Consider the following 20,219-nt stretch of genomic DNA (forward strand, 5'->3'; position numbering starts at 1 on the left):
GTAAATCATAAAAATTTTAAAGCAAGAAAAATGGGTCACACAAAAATAGAATATTTTAATTATAAAATATAATTTCCTATACACTAAATTGAATTTCTTAGAGGTGATTTTTAATAATAATAGTTTATTACATATTGCTCATTTTAGATGCTATATTTTTGAGTGTCTTTCTTATCTAAGTAATTGTACAAAGGAGTTTATTAAATAAAGCAATTTATGAAAACAGTGCACTTGACCAATGTTGCCCCTTTCAGCATTCTCACCCACACTTTCCAGCCTATCCCTCCCTCATTTTTCTTAATTTTTAGGTTGTATATTGAATTTTTTGCCACTTACCAGTCTATGTATACAGTGAATTTTGATTTGTGTCATCCCTTCAACATCTTCAGCCCCCTTTAATCCACTCCTTCCCTTATTTTTCTCAATTCTGTGGTATGTACAATGAGTTCTTGCCTGCATTGGGTGCTACTTTTTTTTCACCTTTTTTTTCTCTAATTTATTGTCAAAGTGATGTATAGAGAGGTTACAGTTTCATACGTTAGGTATTGGATACATTTCTTGTACTGTTTGTTACCTCCTCCCGCATTCCACCTCTTCCCCCTCCCCCTTACCCTCTCCCCCCATGAGTTGTTGAGTTGGTTTACACCAAACAGTTTTGCAAGTATTGCTTTTGTAGTCGTTTGTCTTTTTGTCCTGTGTCTCTCGATTTTGGTATTCCCTTTCACTTTCCTAGGTGCCACATTTTTAATGACAAACTTTTAAAAATATTTCAGACTATTCAAAAGTTCATCTAACACAACTGTTGGAGAAGGCTGAAGTGATTGGAGGACGTATGCTTAAGTTTTCTGTTTTTTATCGTAACCAGCACAAAGAATATTTTGACTATATTAGGTAAGAGTAAAAATATTTTATGATTTCTTTTCTAGGTTTGAATCTACATTCTTAGCCCATGTTTTCCTGGAAACTAGTTCTATCGAATTTCATTTCCAGGTTTCTTTTCAAAATGGTTAATTATACTGATTTTTATTTCCCAGAAAAAGTCATATATGTATTGTTTTTCCATTTCACTTAGATTCCTTAACAAAATCATGTAAAGATTCCTATGTATTTGGTTGGAAGACACTAAACTTCTGGTGTTGAGATTTATGACCATTTAATGTAAACATTTCCCTAATTTCTAATGCAAATGTCCTCTGTTTTATAATGAATCCTAAATTTTCTATTCTTATTGGTCCCTTTAAGACAGAATGAAAGGAGAAAAAGTTAAACATTTTGTACAGTACTGCAGTAAAACAGGACTTGCAGGGTTTTACCTAAGTGAAAATCTTTTAGTTATCCCTAATTGACTGCTCATGAAGATGATTGCCTTTGTTTGCTTTAGAATTTTAATGATTCAATTAATTTATTTTTCTAAGATGTCCAATGTTTGTTTATCTCTTGAATCAGTCATCAAAAAGTTAAAAAACTCTCTCCTAGGTAGTTTTGATACTCGCAGTACTTCTGTATTCGTAGGAAAAAAATGAGGAGGATAAATAGACAGGAGTTTTAAAGTGAGACTAAGGCTTTTAAGATGGCAAATACTCTATTCTAATATCTCTCTACTCTCTCTCCCCCCTCTCCTCTTTCCTCTCTCTCTCCTATCTCCTCTCTTCTCTCTCTCTCATCTCCTTCATCTCCCTGTCTCTCTTTTCCTCCTTCTCTCCTCTCCTCCTCTCTCCCTCTCTTACTCTCTCTCCCTTCTTCTCCCTCCTTCCTTCTCTCTATCCTCTTCTCTCCCTCTCTCCTTTCCTTTTCTCTTTCCTTCTCTTTCCCTCTCTCTCTCCCTCTCTCCTCTCTCCCTCTCTCACCTTTCTGTCTCTGTGTGTGTGTCTGTCTCTGTCTGTCTGTCTGCCCCCCCAGCCCCCTGTTTAGGCAAGCATTCTACTGCTTGAGCCTAGGCTGCAGTCCTCACGTGTGGTGGAGCTTATAGATTCACACTACTGCACACAGCCATTGTTTATTTCTTGTAGTTAAGTAACTAGAATGTGCCACACACCCAAGCCATTAGTTATAAAAGAGTCTTGGGAAGTACTTGTCCCAGGCCAGACTCAAACTGTTGGTTCCTCCAGGGTCCACCTCCCAAGTATCTGGGTTTGAGCTATCATACCTGTCTTTAGGGTTGTTGTTTTTTTTAATCTTTGGTCTCACTTGAGACTCTTAGGGTATTCTTGATAGCAATTAAGAAGCAGCCAGGTGCCAGTGGCTCAGGCCTGTAAACCTAGCTACTCAGGAGACTGAGATCTGAGGCCCACGGTTCAAAGCTAGCCAAGCAGGAAAGTCTGTGAGACTCATATCTCCAATTAACCACCAGAAAACTTGAAGTGGCACTGTAGCTCAAGTGGTAGAGTGCTAGCCTTGAGCAGAAGAGCTCAGCGACAGTGTCCAGGCCCAGAGTTCAAGCCCCATGACCAACAGTAAACAAATTAATTAAGAAGCTTTGATGCTGTTTTTATTCATACATACTTCTCTAGTTTCTTCTCTTAAATCAAAATTGTGCTTCCATGTTTATATAAGCTCCAAGCTATGGAAAATGCAAAGGGAATCATAGAGAAAGTACTCCTTAATATAAGTTTTTACCTATTTTGATAGTAAAAACTATTTCTGCCTTTTATTTGAATATCTTATAAATGTAGAGTTTAGTTTTGCATTCTCTAAACTACTAAAATATTTACTATAGATTGTGTATAATTATGGTAGAAACTAATCACCCAAGTTTGAGAATAATTTTTTTAAATATCAAAGTTTATTGAAATAAAATATAATCTATAATAAAAAATACTACAGGCGTTATTCACTGGTTACAATTTTAAGGATATTAACACAACATTTTAACCCAACAAGGACACTATATTTGTGGTATAACAGACATGAAATTAAGTTCTGCTTAATACTGAATAATTTCATCAGAAGTATATTATACTTTCCCACTTATTCAATAGGTCTTTTTAGGAATATCTTCCAAAAGTGAACTTTTGAAACTTTTTTAAGACATAATTTTTAAAGTAGGTTTAGCATAATTAGTATTCAAAGCAAATTTATTTCATAGAAATCAGTTCAACCCTAAGCTATAGGTAGATGCATTTAGGTAAGTTAGAGAATAATTTGAGTAACATAAGTTGTTGTGCTCATCAGCTGTTAATTGGGAATTATACACTCAGGCATTTGAACATAAAATTTGAAAATAAAATCCTACTATTGCTTTTGTCTTCAGTAAGCAATACATTAACAAGATGAATGTTACTTTGAATTCCTGGAATATTTGCAAATGTCTGTTTTGGCTGGCCACTGGAGGTCAGTGTTTCTCTATGATTTTCTGTATTTTTCAGATGGAAAGTGGCTCTCAATACAGTGAAATTTGGTTGTTTTAAAAATTGCTTCCAAGAAGAGGGGCATGAGGGAGATAAAGACAAGGGTACCTGGACTAGGAGTAGTTATTGTACATATTGTATAATTTCATCCCAATTTATCAGCATGAAAGAGGTGTTTTCTAATAAGGAAATTAATCTTTAGTGGATTTTCAAAAATGATAGCAGTGAAATCCATGTAAATTTTATCTTGAGCCATTATACAGAAGTATGTATGCTTGCTAAGGCATGCACACAATTTCTTAACAGTGCTTTGTTTTCAACAGATATTTTTTTTTCATTGCTTGAAATTCTTTGAATCTTCAGATGTTATGCAGTGGGGTTTCAGCTTAACATGTCTGTTTAAATGTACAGTGCATCTTGATCATTGTCACCTCTTTCATCATTCTCCTTCCCTCTTCTATCTATCCCAATCCACACTTGTTTCCTCAAGTTTCCTAGTTCTATTTTTACTGATGCTCACCATCCCTGCCTGTTCTTCTCATTGCTTAAAATTTTTAGCTTCAGGGTTTCTAACTTTTTTTTTTTTTTTTGCCAGTCCTGGACCTTGGACTCAGGACCTGAGCACTGTCCCTGGCTTCTTTTTGCTCAAGGCTAGCACTCTGCCACTTGAGCTGCAGCGCCACTTCTGGCCATTTTCTGTATCTGTGGTGCTGGGGAATCGAACCAAGGGCTTCATGTATATGAGGCAAGCACTCTTGCCACTAGGCCATATCCCCAGCCCCAGGGTTTCTAACTTTTTAAAATTTATGTTTTCATGAATTTCTCACTAATATCCTGAATTTTTTCTCATTTTTTTGTATTTTATCTATATAATCTTGCACCTCACTGAGCTTCTTTTGGATTCTTATTTTGAAATGTTTTTCAGATATTTTATAGATTCCTTCAAGGTGGAATTTATTCCTTTTTTATTTATTTATTTTTTTGTGTGTACTGGTCCTGGGGCTTAAACTCAAGACCTGGATGCTGTCTCTGAGCCTTTTTGCTCAATTACCTGAGCCATAGTCTCACTTCCAATTTTTTCATAGTTAATTGGAGATAATAGTCTCACAGGCTTTCCTCCCAGACTGGCTCCAAACCACAGTTCTCAGATCTCAGCCTCCTAAGTAGGTAGGATTACAGGTGTGAGCTGCCAGCACGCTCTTGGTAGCATGTTTCTGAAGAATTTGTTTTCCTGGGGAGTTGTCTTACTCCATTTCATGCTGTATCATTCATTATTTAGTGTTCTTGTGTCTGTTTGCTCTTCTTATTTTATAAAGATCTTGTAAGAAAAGATTTTCTCATTTAATGGGATATGTACCATAGGATGTCAGCTGTCTAGGTGTCATATATTTGGTTATAGAGGATCTCAAAAGCTTTGTCTATATATGATTTGCATTTTATTAATATCCACAATGTCTATGAGTGCCTCAGTAGTCTAGACTGCATTACTTTATGAAAATAGTTGAGCGATTTTACAGTGGCCAAAGGCTTCTAAAGGTGTGTGACCTAAGTCGTATGATAGCAGCTGCCACTCTCTGTAGAATAAAATGTGTAGAGGACTGTCCCTGAGTGCCTCAGGGAAAGCATGTGTGACATCAAGGGTTGTGTTGCCTGCAGCCACTATCCCCAAGCCACAGGATATAAATGATTTGTTCCCTAGTATTCTCAGGATGGTTGTGGAAGATTCGTGAGCATCTAACACCAGCAGATATTTTATTCTGGAGACACAGGATGGGTCTTATTTTGAAACTAAATTGTGGCACACCTTAAAGAAACATTCAACGTATTTACCAGCATTCAGATACTCAAATATTTATCAATATTTTCAGTCCAATTTTCTCTTCAGAAAGCCAGTCATGAAAACCAGTGAAAACAAAAGGATGTGATTTCCCTCAATTTTTCTGTTCAGAAAATACACTTTAAAGGTTTCTAGGGTCTGTAGCAGGCTAGAATTTAGTCGTTGTCAAAAAATGGATAATATCAAAAGGTGTATTTCCTTGATGTTGTAATAGAATGATAATTCAGGTTTATCACAGTAGATGGTTGTCTTTTAGGTTGTTGAAATCAGTAAATCAGGAACTTCACCATCATTGTACTAAGTACTCGTCATTCCTTTTTCTTTGGCAGAGAACACCATGGGAATGCTATGCAGCCCTCAGTCAAGGATAATAGTGGTAGCCATGGCTCCCCTATCAGTGGAAAATTAGAAGGCATCTTCTTCAGCTGCAGCACTGAATTCAATACTGGGAAGCCACCCCAGGATTCACCTTATGGAAGATACAGGTTTGAAATTGCAGCAGAGAAACTTTTTAACCCCAATACTAACTTATACTTTGGGGACTTCTACTGTATGTACACTGCTTACCATTATGTGATTCTTGTTATTGCCCCTGTGGGATCACCAGGAGATGAATTTTGTAAGCAGCGCCTTCCTCAACTAAATTCCAAGGATAATAAATTTTTGACCTGTACAGAAGAAGACGGGGTACTGGTTTACCACCATGCCCAGGATGTCATTTTAGAAGTCATTTACACTGACCCTGTGGATCTTTCTCTGGGCACCGTGGCAGAAATTACTGGTCATCAGCTCATGAGTTTGTCTACTGCAAATGCAAAGAAAGATCCCAGCTGCAAAACCTGTAATATAAGTGTTGGACGTTAATGCCCACTTTTCTTATTCTTACTCAGTCCCTTGTCTTCCCCTAGGAGCATTGATCCTCTGTTGTTCATTTTTATCATCAAATGTTTTCCATGAAGCATGCACATGCCGCTGTCACCAAAAGCAAACCACCACTTTTCAAATTTCATCAGAACCATTTTAGTGTTTCCTATTCCCCACTCTTTCCACTACTTTCAGTGATGGAATATCCTAAGTTCTCCTTCTGACACTTTATTTGCCTAGATGCTGCAAAGTTTTTATTTTTCCTTTATGCCAAACATAACAAAACAATTATATAGGCCGCTTTAGCAGAACACAAAATAATGGCTTATAAATGGTGTTTAAATATGTGTTCATTTTAATCTACTGAACAAATTCTGGGATAACTCCAAATCGCATGAAAGGGTGTAATTGCAGCATGAGTTAAATCTTGAAGCCTAGAATGGTCAGCACTTCCAACTTGTTGTTTGACAGTGTTATTTATGTTATTTATATTAGCTAACAGGAAGAAACTACTGTGTTTCAACATAATAAATATAATAGAAAAATATTTTATTTGTATTGTTGTATAAAATATTTACAATCATATAGAATATATAGTTACATTTTAATAGCAACTGTATCATGTCATGAAACCATTTCCCTTATCAAAGATGTAATTTGTAAACCTCAAATAGTTGTGTATCTGTCCTGTTCCAAGTAGATGACTTCAATTAAACAAATTTATGGAGGACATTAATTATTCTGATTCATAAAAGTTATAAAATATTAGGTAAATACAGAGAAAATATTAAGCCTCTGAAATAGTCTGCTTCTGAAACCAACAATATTCTCATCTAAGCTATATGAAAATGTGAGTTTCTTCAACATCATGCTTAAACATTACAGAAAATAGAAATACAAACATGGTTGGTAATGAGAGAAAATATCTAGTTTTTACAAAAGCAAAAATAATAAATGTCTTTTAGTATGAAATAACAAAACAAGATACACAAAGGTAATGAAGCAAATAAAATGTTCCAGCTTCTTTTCCAAGGTGTCATTTTGGACAATTGTCAAACCTTTCTTTTTATACAGAATGAATAACTACAGTTCATGAGAAAAAGACTATTTTACTTTACAAAGAATAGACCTTGTAACATTAAGAAAAATGCATATTCCAAATGGAAAAATAGTTATATAATTTTAGATATAGTAAACAAAAAGATTAGCAATAATACTATGGTCACATCAGATTATACTATAGACACATCTATCCAAAATACCTATTTTAAAACTTTAATACAGTATTTTAATATAAACATCTGTCAGAGACAAAGATATTTCACAATGTACATGCTATCAGAATGAACTTTGGTAACCAGAAATGTAAAATTTCCAAAAAACAAATAAAATAATGTGCTATTTTTATAGAAATAAAAAATTAGCAGTGACACATTCTATTATATTTCAAGGTACTAAAAGCCTAACAGACTTAAGAGACAAGGTAGTAGATGTATCACTTTAAAATCATTTCAAAATTTCAAGTTAATTATTTTCTCTTACTAGCTGTTTTCCTTCCTATATGAGATGAGAAGCAGATTTTCCTTTCTCACTGATTTAAGTCATACTGTTTTCCATATATAACCAAAAATAATCTTTAGACACTAAACGTCCCCTAACAAGTGTTCTGGCTATGTGTCATTTAGATTTAGTAAAATACTAGATTTTTTTAATAACTATTGGATCATGAATTCTCCCAAGTAGCCAGATGCCTGTTACATTTGCCCATTTAAATCCCTCTTGTATGTAATTATATTTACTATTCCTTCTTAAAAATAGCTAATATACACTAAAGTGCTTCCATTTTCATTGTATCAAAATTTCTTAGCAGGAATGGCAGAAGAACGTAAGTTGAACTTGAATGAAAGTGACAGATTTCATGAACTTCAAATAGTTTTGGCCACATCTTGCTTGCTAATGAGGACCTCTAATAGTCTCAGTTTAGCTTTTATGTGCTTGTATTCATAGTATTCATCTGCCATTGGTATCCTGTCCTCCTTTTGTGGACTTCTGCAAAACACAAAATATAATCATGTTCATAATGAATGGTCATTAAGTATATTTTTATAATCCTTACATAAAAAGTATAAGAGAGCACCTCTACTTTTCTTTTGCATTATGTCTTTTTTATCTCCTCTTCACTCTCATTATTCCCTCTTCCATTTTTCTAAACAATAATACCCCGAAAAACTGAATGTAATAGCTGTTTTGTAAATATGTGGTCCAGTGCTGAGACATATATAGATGAAGCAAGAAAAAAGATCTAAGAAAGAAAGGCTAGAACCTTTAAAGTATTATTTGTCATTTTTCTATTAGTTGCCAAGATTCCATACCTATGAAGGTTGGTTTGCCCACATATTGAAAATGTTGTCTAAAATAGCAACTATTTTGAAAAATTACAGAAATTTTAATGTAATTCATAGTAATGTTGATAAGAGATGTTTAATGCTATCTTGTAAGCTTAAAACATTTCCAATTTTTCTTGTAATTATAATACTTGTCTGCTGATGTGAAGTACACTCCTTGAGCTGTTTCTTGATTGACTTTTGAGTCTAAATTACAGTTTTCTTCTGCACACTAATTATAAACTAGGACTAGACATATATCAATGCATAGATTTTAATAAATAAATAAAAATACACAGTCTACTATATGAAATGAATGTTCCTACCATACTACGAACAACCTTTACAATGACTTAAAACTTTTAGCATGGTCTGGGGATGTGGCTTAGCGGTAGAGTGCTTGCCTTGCATGCATAAAGCCCTGAGTTTGATTCCTTACCACCACATAAACAGAAAAAGCCAGAAGTGGCGCTGTGGCTCAAGAGGTAGAATGCTAGCCTTGAGCAAAAAAAAAAAAAAAAAAGCAGAGACAGTGCTCCAGCCCTGAGTTCAAGCCCCAGGATTAGCAAAAAAAAAAAACAAAAAACAAAAAAACAAAAACAAACAAACAAACTTTTAGCAATTCATTTGCATGGTTATTTCACTTTATAGGTATTCCCAGTTAAAAAAACAAACATCTTAGGGAAACAAGAAAATAGGCCATATTTCTAAGCCATTCAAATGTTTTATTTGTAATAACTCACTACTTTACATCTAAATGAACTGTAGCACCACAAGAGGCATACAACCTCACCTGTCACCTGTAACATAAAAGCATATCTAAAGTGGGTTTAGGTGTTGAAATTACATTGGAATACTGTGTGTGTGTATAACTTGTCAGAAAGCTTGCCAAGGAATACTGTATATTCACTAGGCAGAAGTACTAGCTCATTAGGAACCTCTCAAACTCATGAAGGTGAACTTGTGGGTTCAAACGGATAAAAATGGAAATTTGTTGTGAAAAGAATGTGCACATTTTAAAGTAACTCATTTCTGATTTGAAAAGGCTATTTAGATTTAGGATTCTGAAAAAACATCTCCCCACATATTTACCCAGTGGAAAACATCAGAAACTTGAAGGTAAATCACATCTGTACTCATAATATAGCAGAGAGTCCAGACAAAGTCACTATTCCAATGAATGTTTTGTAGGAAAGGTTTTGTGAATGTTCCACCAAAGAAGAATATATGGAAAAGGAAAACAAAGTAAATTTAACTCATAACATTTCTTAGTACCTTAGCTACCATCACCAGTAATATAAATAAGTTGGACTTGTAGGAATCAATTGGAAAGCAAGAGTCTTAAGTGGAAAACAAAGTATATTATATTTGTTCAATTTCTCACTTAATAGTTACACTCATTGAATAGCCTGATGAGCTGGGGAAATGCTGCCAAGACTTAAGAAGTGAGTAGACCAAACTTGGATGTTTTAAGGTACCTTTCGGAAACAGTCCCCCTCTGTCAGGGCAATCCTGAGGTTGCTGAATTAAAGCAGTCCCACATGATAGCTGTAGCTTCCCTGGTTATACCAGGAGTCAAGGCGTTTCATCGTACAAAAGTATGTCAGGAAAGCTAGGTGATATATTGTCTATCTCTTTAAAAGTAGATTATTGTCCTTTAGCTCTTGGTTATAGATGCATGATTTTGTTGGTCAGACACTAAAAGTTAGAAGAAACTAAGGGAGCATATAAGATTTGGATTGACACAGATAGAGGACCAAAAGATACAACTGACGATTTAAGGGACTGATAAATGGCTATAAGTTTTACTAAATCCTGAAGTAAAATAACTAGGGACAGGTCCTGAATTTTAAAGGGGATATTTAAAGGAAGAATTATTATTTTATAGGTATGGAATAACTGGTGCAACTAAAACATCAAAGATCAAAGTTATTAAATAAACAAAAATACATTTTAAAACATTAAATTCAGTAGTTACAGTAAAATTTATTATGTAAAATTAGGGAGTTTTAGTCCTTAAAGTGATTGTTTCTGCAAAAATATTACAATTCATTTGGAATAATAGTTCTCTAGTAAATATTATCTTTAAAAAAAAATCTCTGTACACACTTACCTTCCTGTTTGTTTAAAGAACTGTTCTTCAAATTCTCTGAGGGCTTTCCGAAGTCTTTTCTTGTCTGCCCTAGTTTCTCGGAGATGATCAAGAAGTACAGGCCTATATCAAGCAACATACATATATTCACTGTTACTCATCACTAGCATACTTGAAAGATTACGAGCATATTACCTATTCAAAAGGTTTCTTGTCATTTGAAAAGTATTCTTAAAGAAATGTGTCAAACATAAACCTTGACTGTAAGTTCATTTTGTTAGTATGAGAAATTTTCTCGTGGAAACAGGTAATCATGGAAAAGGAGAAAGAACAGAGGCAAATTCATCAAGTTTATTTTAAGGAATGATGAGAATAATGGTTCTATGATTAGATGAAGGTATAGACATTTTGATGCAATACACCAGTATTTGGAAAGACAGTAAATTATAAAAATCACTATAAGGATTTCAAAAAATTTAGAAAAGAATTTAGAGAATGGGTGAAGAGAATACAAAACTTTTGGAAATGAAATTTCAACCCAATCAAAAGCTGTAATTCCATTGTGAATTCTACTCATGATTACAGATCTTATATATGCTTATGGGACTCTGAAGTTTGAAATTAAACAAGGACGTTTTCCATAAGAATATTCCATAGATTTTACAAAAAACATCTCACAAAGTCGGGCACTTGGTGGCTCATGCCTGTAATCCTAGCTACTCAGGAGGCTGAGATCCGAGGATCACAGTTCAAAGCAAACCCGGGCAGGAAAGACCATGAGACAGAGTGCCCAGGCTGAGAGTTCAAGCCTCACAGCTGACAAAAAAAAAAAAAAGCCTCACACTCAGACTGTCTAATTAAGAACTCCCCCTAAAAAAAATCCAAAAATTTAAAAAGTCTGCTTCCAGTCTTTGTTAGCACCTCACCCCTCTTTGAGACACTGTCTACAATGCTTTTTAAAGAAGTTTTCATAATCTGGGCTATAATATATAATCCAAACAAGACTACCCTATCAAAAGTATGCCAGGTACCAAATAATGGTAATATTAAAGAAAATCTAAATTTCTCTTGATTGAGGAACCCGGAGAAACCTTTTCATTAAAATGCAGTGGACTAGGATTAAGGTTCTGACAATTGTTGATCTACACAGGATCTTAAGTCCCCTGTCTCAAATATTTTCAGTGGCCATCTGTGCTTCTCACAATGTGTAAAGGATTAGAACTGTGTCAGAGTCCTATTGAAAAAGAGGTATGATTAAAGCAAATTGAACATTCACATATATGGCATTTTTAAGATATTACTAAAAGCTGTGGTTCTTCATGGCCTTACCATCTATGTTCTCTAACTTAAGAGATATATAAATGGCTATGAATTTTACCAAATCCTGAAACAAAATAACTAGGGACAGATCCAATTGTGCTTTTAGGGCTATTCTCTTCTAGATAGCACTTTTTAGAGTGTGCAACATATCTCCTGAACTTTTTGCATTCATATAAAGTACACGGACCTGATGGAGTTAAAAAAAAAAAAAGACTCCACACTTAGGATTTACACTCACATGGTTGCCTCATGTAAATTAGACATGGAAAGAGCAGGCTGTTTTATTTCTTTCTTCTCATCGGCTAGCAGGGTCCTCACAGGCTCAGTCTCACTAGAGTAGGTGAGGTGATCACCAGCAGGAAGGTGAGACACTGAATCTGGCAAAGAAGGTTGTTGGTTTCCCTGTGGACAGTCTTCATCGGAGTCTTCTTCCTCCTGCTTATAACAGGCAGAATTCAATAAAGTTACTAAATGCTGTGTATCTCTGGAGAGAGCAAAAACTGCAGAGAAGAACCATAAAAGACATCATGAAAACCAGTAGGTAATCCACTGAGAACTGGGATGGAAACTACATAGAGCTGAAGATATACTGTATTCATAAACTGCTTTGCTAAATGGCAACTGCTTTGTACAATTAAAGATAACTAATAATAAACTGCATAAATCAGAGTACAAAGAGGCAACCATGTTTGGCTAAAATGCTTATTACTTTGTTCCTTTGTATTTGCTGGAGAAGGAATACACTGACATTTAGGATATGGTCCAGTCTGGACTTCACTAACAGGTTATTGTGTACCCTCTTACTCAAGACTAAAGCTCTAGCTTTACACCAGTGATGTAGGTTAGGAGGAGATGGACTACAGACACTCAGTTGGGTCCCAGTGACGGTCACATTCACTTATAAACTTGACAAATTCAAGGAAGAGCTATTTGAAGACCAAAGTAGGATTACTTCTAAACCTGTTCCAGTAAATTATCACAATCAAAAAAAATGTCTTGCAGGGAATTCTAAATATTCCATTTTAAATGATGTTTCCTCAATATAAAGCATTATTCTCTTAAAATACTTTAAAAATACAAAAGTGTAAATGTACTCATATGTTAACATGCTTTTTTATGCTGATAACTATAACAAGTGGCTGCTTTGATATTAATGGAGGAGGATTTATTAAACCTATGCTAGTTCCATATTTCCAATCTTTATTAAAAGTAGCCTAACTCAAGTTCAGTACTCCATATTTCTGCTTCTAAAAATAACAACTGGTATCAGTGATATATATGGGCAAGAAGGCCACTTTATAACTCTCATAGTGCTATCACATGATACTAACTAAACTTTAATGCAAACCACCAGTAAAGATTTCAGTTGATGCAATTATCGTTACTTACAATTGTTGGGATAAGGGAAGGTGTGGACAGGATTTGCTTGATGATTCTGTATCGATCATAAAGAGGCTTAATTAGATTCTTGTCTTGCTTAGTTACCTGAAAAACAAGATATTTTGGTTAAGAGATGAAGTTTCTCCTGAAAAAAGGGCTCATCTGTTGAAGGTTTGGTCCCCAGCTGATGACACTGTTAGGAGGTGACTGTATCATGAGGGTACTACTCCCATCTATGGATTAATCCATTGATTGACTTATAGCTACATGGATTATTGGGAGGTGAAGCCTAGCTTGAGGAAGTTTCTTGCTCTCTCTCTCCTTCCTGGACACCATATGGTCCCCACAATTAAATTATCCCCCCTCATGCCTCCTCAGTCAAGTGACCAAAGTGATCCAAAATAAGCTTTCCTCCTCTGTTTTTCTCAGGCGTTTTATCACAATAACAAAAAATGGCTAACATGATAGGCATCTCCCTTTATTGTCACATGATTACATAACTTACCTGTTTTTCATATATACGAAAGTTGAATCTCAGATAATTCATTCACTTGTCAACTGCATGTTATTAGAAAGGCGCTAGTCAAGCATTAAGTCATATTCTAAGTTTCTTATACCAGTCCTAACTCCCCCTCACTATCCTGGCTAATTTTAGTAAAATACATTTAGGATGTGGGTATCAGTCAAGCTACTTGTATGAATATGGTCAATGTACTTGTAAAATACAGAATGACCCCAGAAGCACTAAAGGATAGAAAACTCCAGATGTGTCTGATTATGAACATACAGAGATTACCCACTAGCTATTAAAACAGTATGCTTGCAGACTCCAAGTTCTAATGTAAAACACTAACATGAACCTTTTGGAATTTGGTACATGTCACCTTATTAAGATGAGATATTGTACAATAGGCAAGGCCATCATCATCTTAAAGATTTCATCCTGAAGTTAGATGTGCTCATTTTTTCATCTTTCTAGTTGCCCACTCGCTTGGGAAACATATATCCCATACTATCTACTATGTACAGACACTAGGGGATTTATAAGAAGTTTAAAGCTTAGAGTCAGGAAATAACTTATAGAATAGTTAGAGCTATGTCAAAGCATCTTCAATTCTTAGGAACTAAAAGGCAGCTACACCATTATTAAGGTTGATAAAGGACTACAGAAAAACTTCCCTGGTATAAGTAAATGAAACTAAGCAGGATGAGGGAGGATTGGTCAAATAAACACTAATCATTATTCTTCGTAAAATATAATACATTTTTTCTTTAACCTCCAGTCTTATATGTCCTAATGCAGCATTGACACCTCTATATTGTTTCATAGCTATTTCCAAACTAAGATGGCTAAACTAGAAATCTTAAATTCCAACCCAACAGTCCCCAAGAAACTATACCTCTCTATTCTTATGTAGATATAAAAACAGTTTATTTACTATTTATGCTTCATCTCTGTTTTGTTACATTTTAACATACAGAGAAGGGATTGTAATTGAAGCTCTGCCCTATCAGACAGTAATATTTGTTCCTTAGTATCAAGTTCATTTGCTTATTTGAGGAAGAAATGGACATAAAATACCCTCATTTCTTTACCATTTTCTTTCTATCAACATAAAACCTTATAACCTCTAGAACAGAAGACCATCTCAACAGCCTTAGTCATGGCCAGGAACTCATCAGGCTGAAAATTGGGCATCAGTCTCCTAAAGATGTTTTTGTGTTGGCAAAATGCTCTAACTGGTCAAATGCATTATCTCTTTGGTACTGTGCAGAATGTTGGACCCCTATAATGATATGGTGTAAGGTACCTTAGAATCTTCCTGGGAAGGAAGCTGCTCTCTCTCCTCCTTCAGGCTTGTCAACATTGTATCTGAAGTCTCTTCTCCAGAGGAGCTTGGCTCTGGGCCTGCAGCTTCTGGCTTTCCATTTTCAGCTGGGACTGTGGGTTGTTCACAGGACAGGTTTCTAGTTGGGCCTTTGGGAGCACTCCCTTGTTCTTCTGACAGCTTCAGCTTTAGTTCTAAGAGAAATTCCATGGATTACCATAAGCTAGAAGAAATCAGTGGTCCTAATGATAACAGGCACCCTTTCAAGAATGTGCTCCCCTGGTGCTAAATAGTTGGAAATGAACAATGCTCTTCATGGCTTTCTATGGGACAAGGGAAGCCTCAGCCAAAGTAATAAGTGCTCAATCAAGTTTCCAAAGCAAAGTACTCTTGAGGCTGGGATCTCACAGAGGTGGAGGATCGTGTGGCAGTAACTATTTTAGATTTCAGTGGAACAGTACTGTAGGAAAGCCAGTGGTATCTGACCCCAGAGTTCCCACCAGTTACCTATCTTAGCATCTGAAATTCTATATTCAACAATAATAAAAGCTTTGAAAGTTGTGTGCTTAGCAAGAGCCCCTGTGGAAATGCAAATACTTCTGGAAGGTATACTCACACAGACTCCTACAGAAACACGGAAGGTAAAGGAAAGGGGATTTGAGAATGTCAGCCTCAATTTCTCAAATTTCACAGTTGTCTAACATCAGTTTTTTAAACCCAGGAAACAATATGACTTTATATAAACCTAAAGAATTAAAAATAAAGAAATAAAGCCCCACCTGGGACTTACCAGAGAATTACATTTCAGACTCATGTGAATAAAGCTGTTTATATCGATTTCTCAACTACACAGCTCATTTTCATTGGTCTTAGGCTCTGGCTAACTTTAAACACTGCATAGTTTATTAATGTATTTCATCATTACAATTTAATAACACTGAATTAATATTTCCTCCTAGTGCTTAATCACTACCCTTTCAGAAATTTAGAGAGGAAAGAAACTCCCATGTCTAAAAATATTAGAGTACATTAGATGAAAATAATTCTTATTGATAAATAGTGAGAGCCCTTTGTGTGTGTGTGTATGTGTGCTGGTCCTGGGGCTTGAACTAGGATTACAAGCATGAACTACCAATGCCCCACTGATCATTCTTTGTAAGTGGATTGTAAAGTTCATTGACCCACTACCTTCTCCAGAAAGGGACATGGAAAGAAAAGCAGTGAACTGGGAAGCAGAAGAACCACATCATCCATGGCATTTCCCTCTGGGCATAAACATTGTCATCTGTGTGGCAAGGACAATGATTTCTCAGGCCCCTTTTGTTTTCAACATCCAAGAATCCAATAACCAAGTGAATTTGTCTACTTAAAGGCTGGAGGGCCTCATCTTTTCATAAGGAGGTTTGTTAAGTGGTGGGGCTTTATAATAAAGGAGATCTGGGACCTCTCTTTATTTCAAAAGGGCCTCCACTCTAAGCAGCAAACTAAGATCTAGAGAGCATAGCGGGAAATGAATCAAAAATGCCCTACAGCACATTATCCTATTTTTAACTGCTTTTCTGGGAAAAGAGACCTTTGGCTGGCATTTACCTTTGAGCTGTTTACGACCTTTAGCCAAATCGTTCATCCATTTCAGGACTTCAGGATTAGAAGTCTTGTCACCATGGGAAGGCTACCAAAGGAAGGAAATGGAGAGAGAGAAGAAGGTAGGGAGAGAAAGAGAACAAAGGAAAAACAAAATTTTAAGTAGCCAAATACAAAGATATTCCAGGAACAAACAGGACTGGGAGAAACATGAAAATCTGAGCAGACTGAATTGCCTTCAGAAAACAAGAACAAATATTCTTGACCTTCTACTCTTTAACCTTTACCATAGGCATTATTTCTAAACATGCGTGGTCACCCCAGAATTTTATATAGTCCTAGTCATGCCAGAGCACTCATGCCCCATAGCTTATTACCAAGCCATTTTCTGTATCAGTGTAGTCAATAACATGGAGACTACCTTGTCTGTGGCTACATCCATGGTTTAGGATGATAACCTGATGGAGAATAATGACAAACTCTGAGGTGTCATTTCCCAAGCCAAAGGAGACTTCAAGTTACTAAAACCTAACAAGTTTTCTTTGTAAGTCAGAGAGATAGATTTCTAATCCTCTTTGTAGACTCAAGGTCTTATGTGAGGGACAAGCATTAATGTGAAAATTAATCACGTGCGTGACCTTGTGCAGATTACTTAGTTTCTCTGTGCCTCATAGTCTCATTTATTAAATGAGAATTATGATATTATCTTCTTTGCAGAGTTTCTGTGATGGTCTGATTGGTTAATCTGAAAATAGTTCCAGGCACATGCTAACGACTATAAAAGTATTACCTAGAATTACAAACACTACTACTAGTAGTAGTATTACTACTACTATTACTAGTACTTGTAGTACTATCACTACTACTATTAATGATACTGATTTTATTTTTCACTAGCAGAGGTATTGGTGGTAGTAATGTTTCTAGCAGAATAGTGATATGTCTTCACCAACAAATATACATTGAGGGGATTCATGTCCTACAGGAGCTAATCACACCTCAAATGTGATGGTGATATTTGACTTTAGAAAAATATGACTGTTTCATCACTAGTAATTCACTTGGCTTCTGAATTCCTGCTCAGATCACAAAGGAAGACTTTGTACACAGGTGAGACACTAGGAAAGAAGGGTACCAATTACAATAACTGTCCACCTCATAGATCAGCAAGAACATTCATAAATAAGCAAAAGCTACCATGACAGCTTAAATGCAGGCTGAAGATTACTGGGTATGTTAAGAATATACAAGGAACTATATAGTAATGCTCAAAATTACATGATCACAAATATGCAGTATGAAATGTGTATTCTTCATGACCAATTCTTAGGACTCTGACATGTTTCCTTTGGGATCCACAAAGTCCATATCATGAACAAGGCTGTAATGAGAGAGAGGCATAGGAAGATGGAAAACATTCTTTCCAAGTTCAAAGGAAGAAAAGCAATACTTATACGGCACAATCATCAAATATACATGGGATTAGTAATATTTATCCCACATACTGTGGAATTGTTCTAGATTGGTATTAAAAAAATCACACATTTTAAAATCAAAATGGAAGAAAATGTTTTTTTTTCCTAACAGTTTAAAGAGAGTAGTTTCGTGACTGGTTTCAGCACCATGGACACTGACAAATGGGCCACTGGAGCTCTCAGGACTAGTCCCACCAGTCCATGGTCTAGAATAGTGCATTGTGCTACTTGTTGGTACAGAACATAGTACTTTGTCTTTGAGTAGCAGTTTGGCTATATAGGCAGTCAATATTTTATATTTGGTTTCTCAAGATACATAAGAGAATTCCTTCATGTGAGAACACATCTTGTTGAGCAGCAAGCACATCACCAATCAGCCCTATGCTGCTAATTCTATCGTTGAAATATAGTTTTCATCATTCCCACAGAACATAAGGGAAGTTTAATGGTACATTTCTAGGCAAAGTAATTTAAAGCCCGGAATCTGTTTTAGAATTTTTTTTTTTCTTTTTTTGCCTGTCCTGGGCATTGGACTCAGGGCCTCAGCACTGTCCCTGGCCTCTTTTTGCTCAAGGCTAGCACTCTGCCACTTGAGCCACAGCGCCCCCTCTGGCCGTTTTCCATATATGTGATGCTGGGGAATCGAACTGAGAGCTTCATGTGTAGGAGGCAAGCACTCTTGCCACTAGGCCATACTCCCAGCCCAGAATTTTTTTTTTTTTAATTTTCTCTCCTCAGAAGAGCTTTTAAAAGAAGTTAGGTCAACGCTCACCTGAAATTGAAATATATTTGCTTAGTAGATCTCAACAATCCTTTAGCCAAAAATTTAAATAGTTAGAATTTTATCCAATATAATTAAAATGGTATGCCCAGATGACATTACTGAAAATACCATTGGGTAGGATGGTGGTCTACAAAACATGGTTCACAGGACACATTACAAAGACCCTGGTTTGGTCATGTAAAGACCTGAATTATTTTTGTCAAGGTGATGTACATAGGGGTTACAGTTACATACGGAAGGTAGTGAGTACATTTCTTGTCAAACTTGTTAACTCCTTCCTCATTTTCTCTCCCTTCCCTCTTCCCCAACCCCCCCCCACCCGAGTTGTACAGTTGGTTTACAACATATTGTCTTGTAAGTATTGGTAATGCATTGGTTAACCTGAATTGTTATTTTGATTAGATTCATTTCTGTGTGATTCTGGGAAAAACACTTCCCCTCTCTGGGCTTCAGTTTCATCATTCACTAGAATGAAAGAGGACTGGCAAGAACACCTTTCCAGTTCTGATATTTTTCTGATTCCACTGAAACCAACCATGTGGCTGAATTCTTTTTCTGTGCTCAGGAACAAATGAACAAAGTTGTAGAGAACAGCACAATTTTGAGTAGGGGTATATAAAACGGTTACATTCAACAGAGGTAGGAAGATGTAGATTACCTGCAAGCATAAGAAAAGCACAAAAGTCCAACAGGCTCTTGTATCCAAAAATTAGCAGTAGAGGCTATTAATTCCACAATCAGATTTCCAGGAAGAGAAGCTTTATGAAGAACAACCAATTAAAGCCATTGACAAGTCAAACCTCTTCAGCACAGCCTGGCAGCCTGAGAGGAAGGGCAAGGGGAAGTCCTATATCCTGGGATATGTAAGGCTCTGATTTTATCAAAGGCCAAGAGACATATTGAAGCACTAACAAGCATGAACCTCCTCCCCTAAATGCCCCACTCTGTCCTTCTGCTTCAGTATTTAAATATGTGTTGTCTGCTCCAATTTTAAACCTCAAGACAAAGGCATCCAGAGAATTCTCTTAGAAAATAGGCAATTCTGGGTGGCTGTTACAGTTGAAATAATCCAAGGAATATGGCAGCAGTTGTAATAATCCAGTGGAGCAGAAATGTTTATAATTTCACTTTCTGACAAGTAACAGACTGCTATGGGGTAGCTAGTTCAAATAACACCCAAACAGATCAAAAGATTAACAATACCTAAGACCACCTACTCTCTTTGGGCCAAACAATGTCATAAGCATTACACATGTAATCTTTATTTAATACCCTGAAACTTGATATCAACCTCACTTTAAAGATAGACAACCAGACTCAGAA

The 20,219-nt window shown here is 35.9% G+C and overlaps 2 protein-coding genes across 7 annotated transcripts in view; one reads left to right on the top strand and one right to left on the bottom strand.

Moving 5' to 3' along the window:
* The window catches only part of Phyhipl (phytanoyl-CoA 2-hydroxylase interacting protein like), a 33,458-nt gene extending 26,863 nt beyond the window's left edge, over nt 1-6,595 (top strand). Inside the window, exons 4-5 of the mRNA XM_048338816.1 lie at nt 774-891; nt 5,514-6,595. Coding sequence (XP_048194773.1) covers nt 774-891; nt 5,514-6,048 — 653 coding nt within the window. The 3' untranslated portion in view covers nt 6,049-6,595. The remainder of the gene's footprint in view (nt 1-773; nt 892-5,513) is intronic.
* Fam13c (family with sequence similarity 13 member C) overlaps nt 6,583-20,219 on the bottom strand; it is a 103,337-nt gene continuing 89,700 nt past the window's right edge. For 3 of the 6 annotated variants that reach the window (XM_048338815.1, XM_048338812.1, XM_048338809.1), the window contains 6 exons: nt 16,644-16,725; nt 15,036-15,247; nt 13,234-13,329; nt 12,083-12,282; nt 10,546-10,647; nt 6,583-8,097 (listed from right to left, as the gene is read on the bottom strand). In XM_048338815.1, the coding sequence (XP_048194772.1) occupies nt 7,974-8,097; nt 10,546-10,647; nt 12,083-12,282; nt 13,234-13,329; nt 15,036-15,247; nt 16,644-16,725 (816 nt within the window). In that variant the 3' untranslated portion in view covers nt 6,583-7,973. Of the gene's footprint in view, nt 8,098-10,545; nt 10,648-12,082; nt 12,283-12,960; nt 13,105-13,178; nt 13,330-15,035; nt 15,248-16,643; nt 16,726-20,219 lie in introns of those variants that run through there. The other 3 variants (XM_048338813.1, XM_048338810.1, XM_048338814.1) reach the window with 2 other exon arrangements.

This window comes from Perognathus longimembris, chromosome 2 (assembly GCF_023159225.1).
Source record: "Perognathus longimembris pacificus isolate PPM17 chromosome 2, ASM2315922v1, whole genome shotgun sequence".
In the NCBI taxonomy this organism is placed as follows: Eukaryota; Metazoa; Chordata; class Mammalia; order Rodentia; family Heteromyidae; genus Perognathus; species Perognathus longimembris.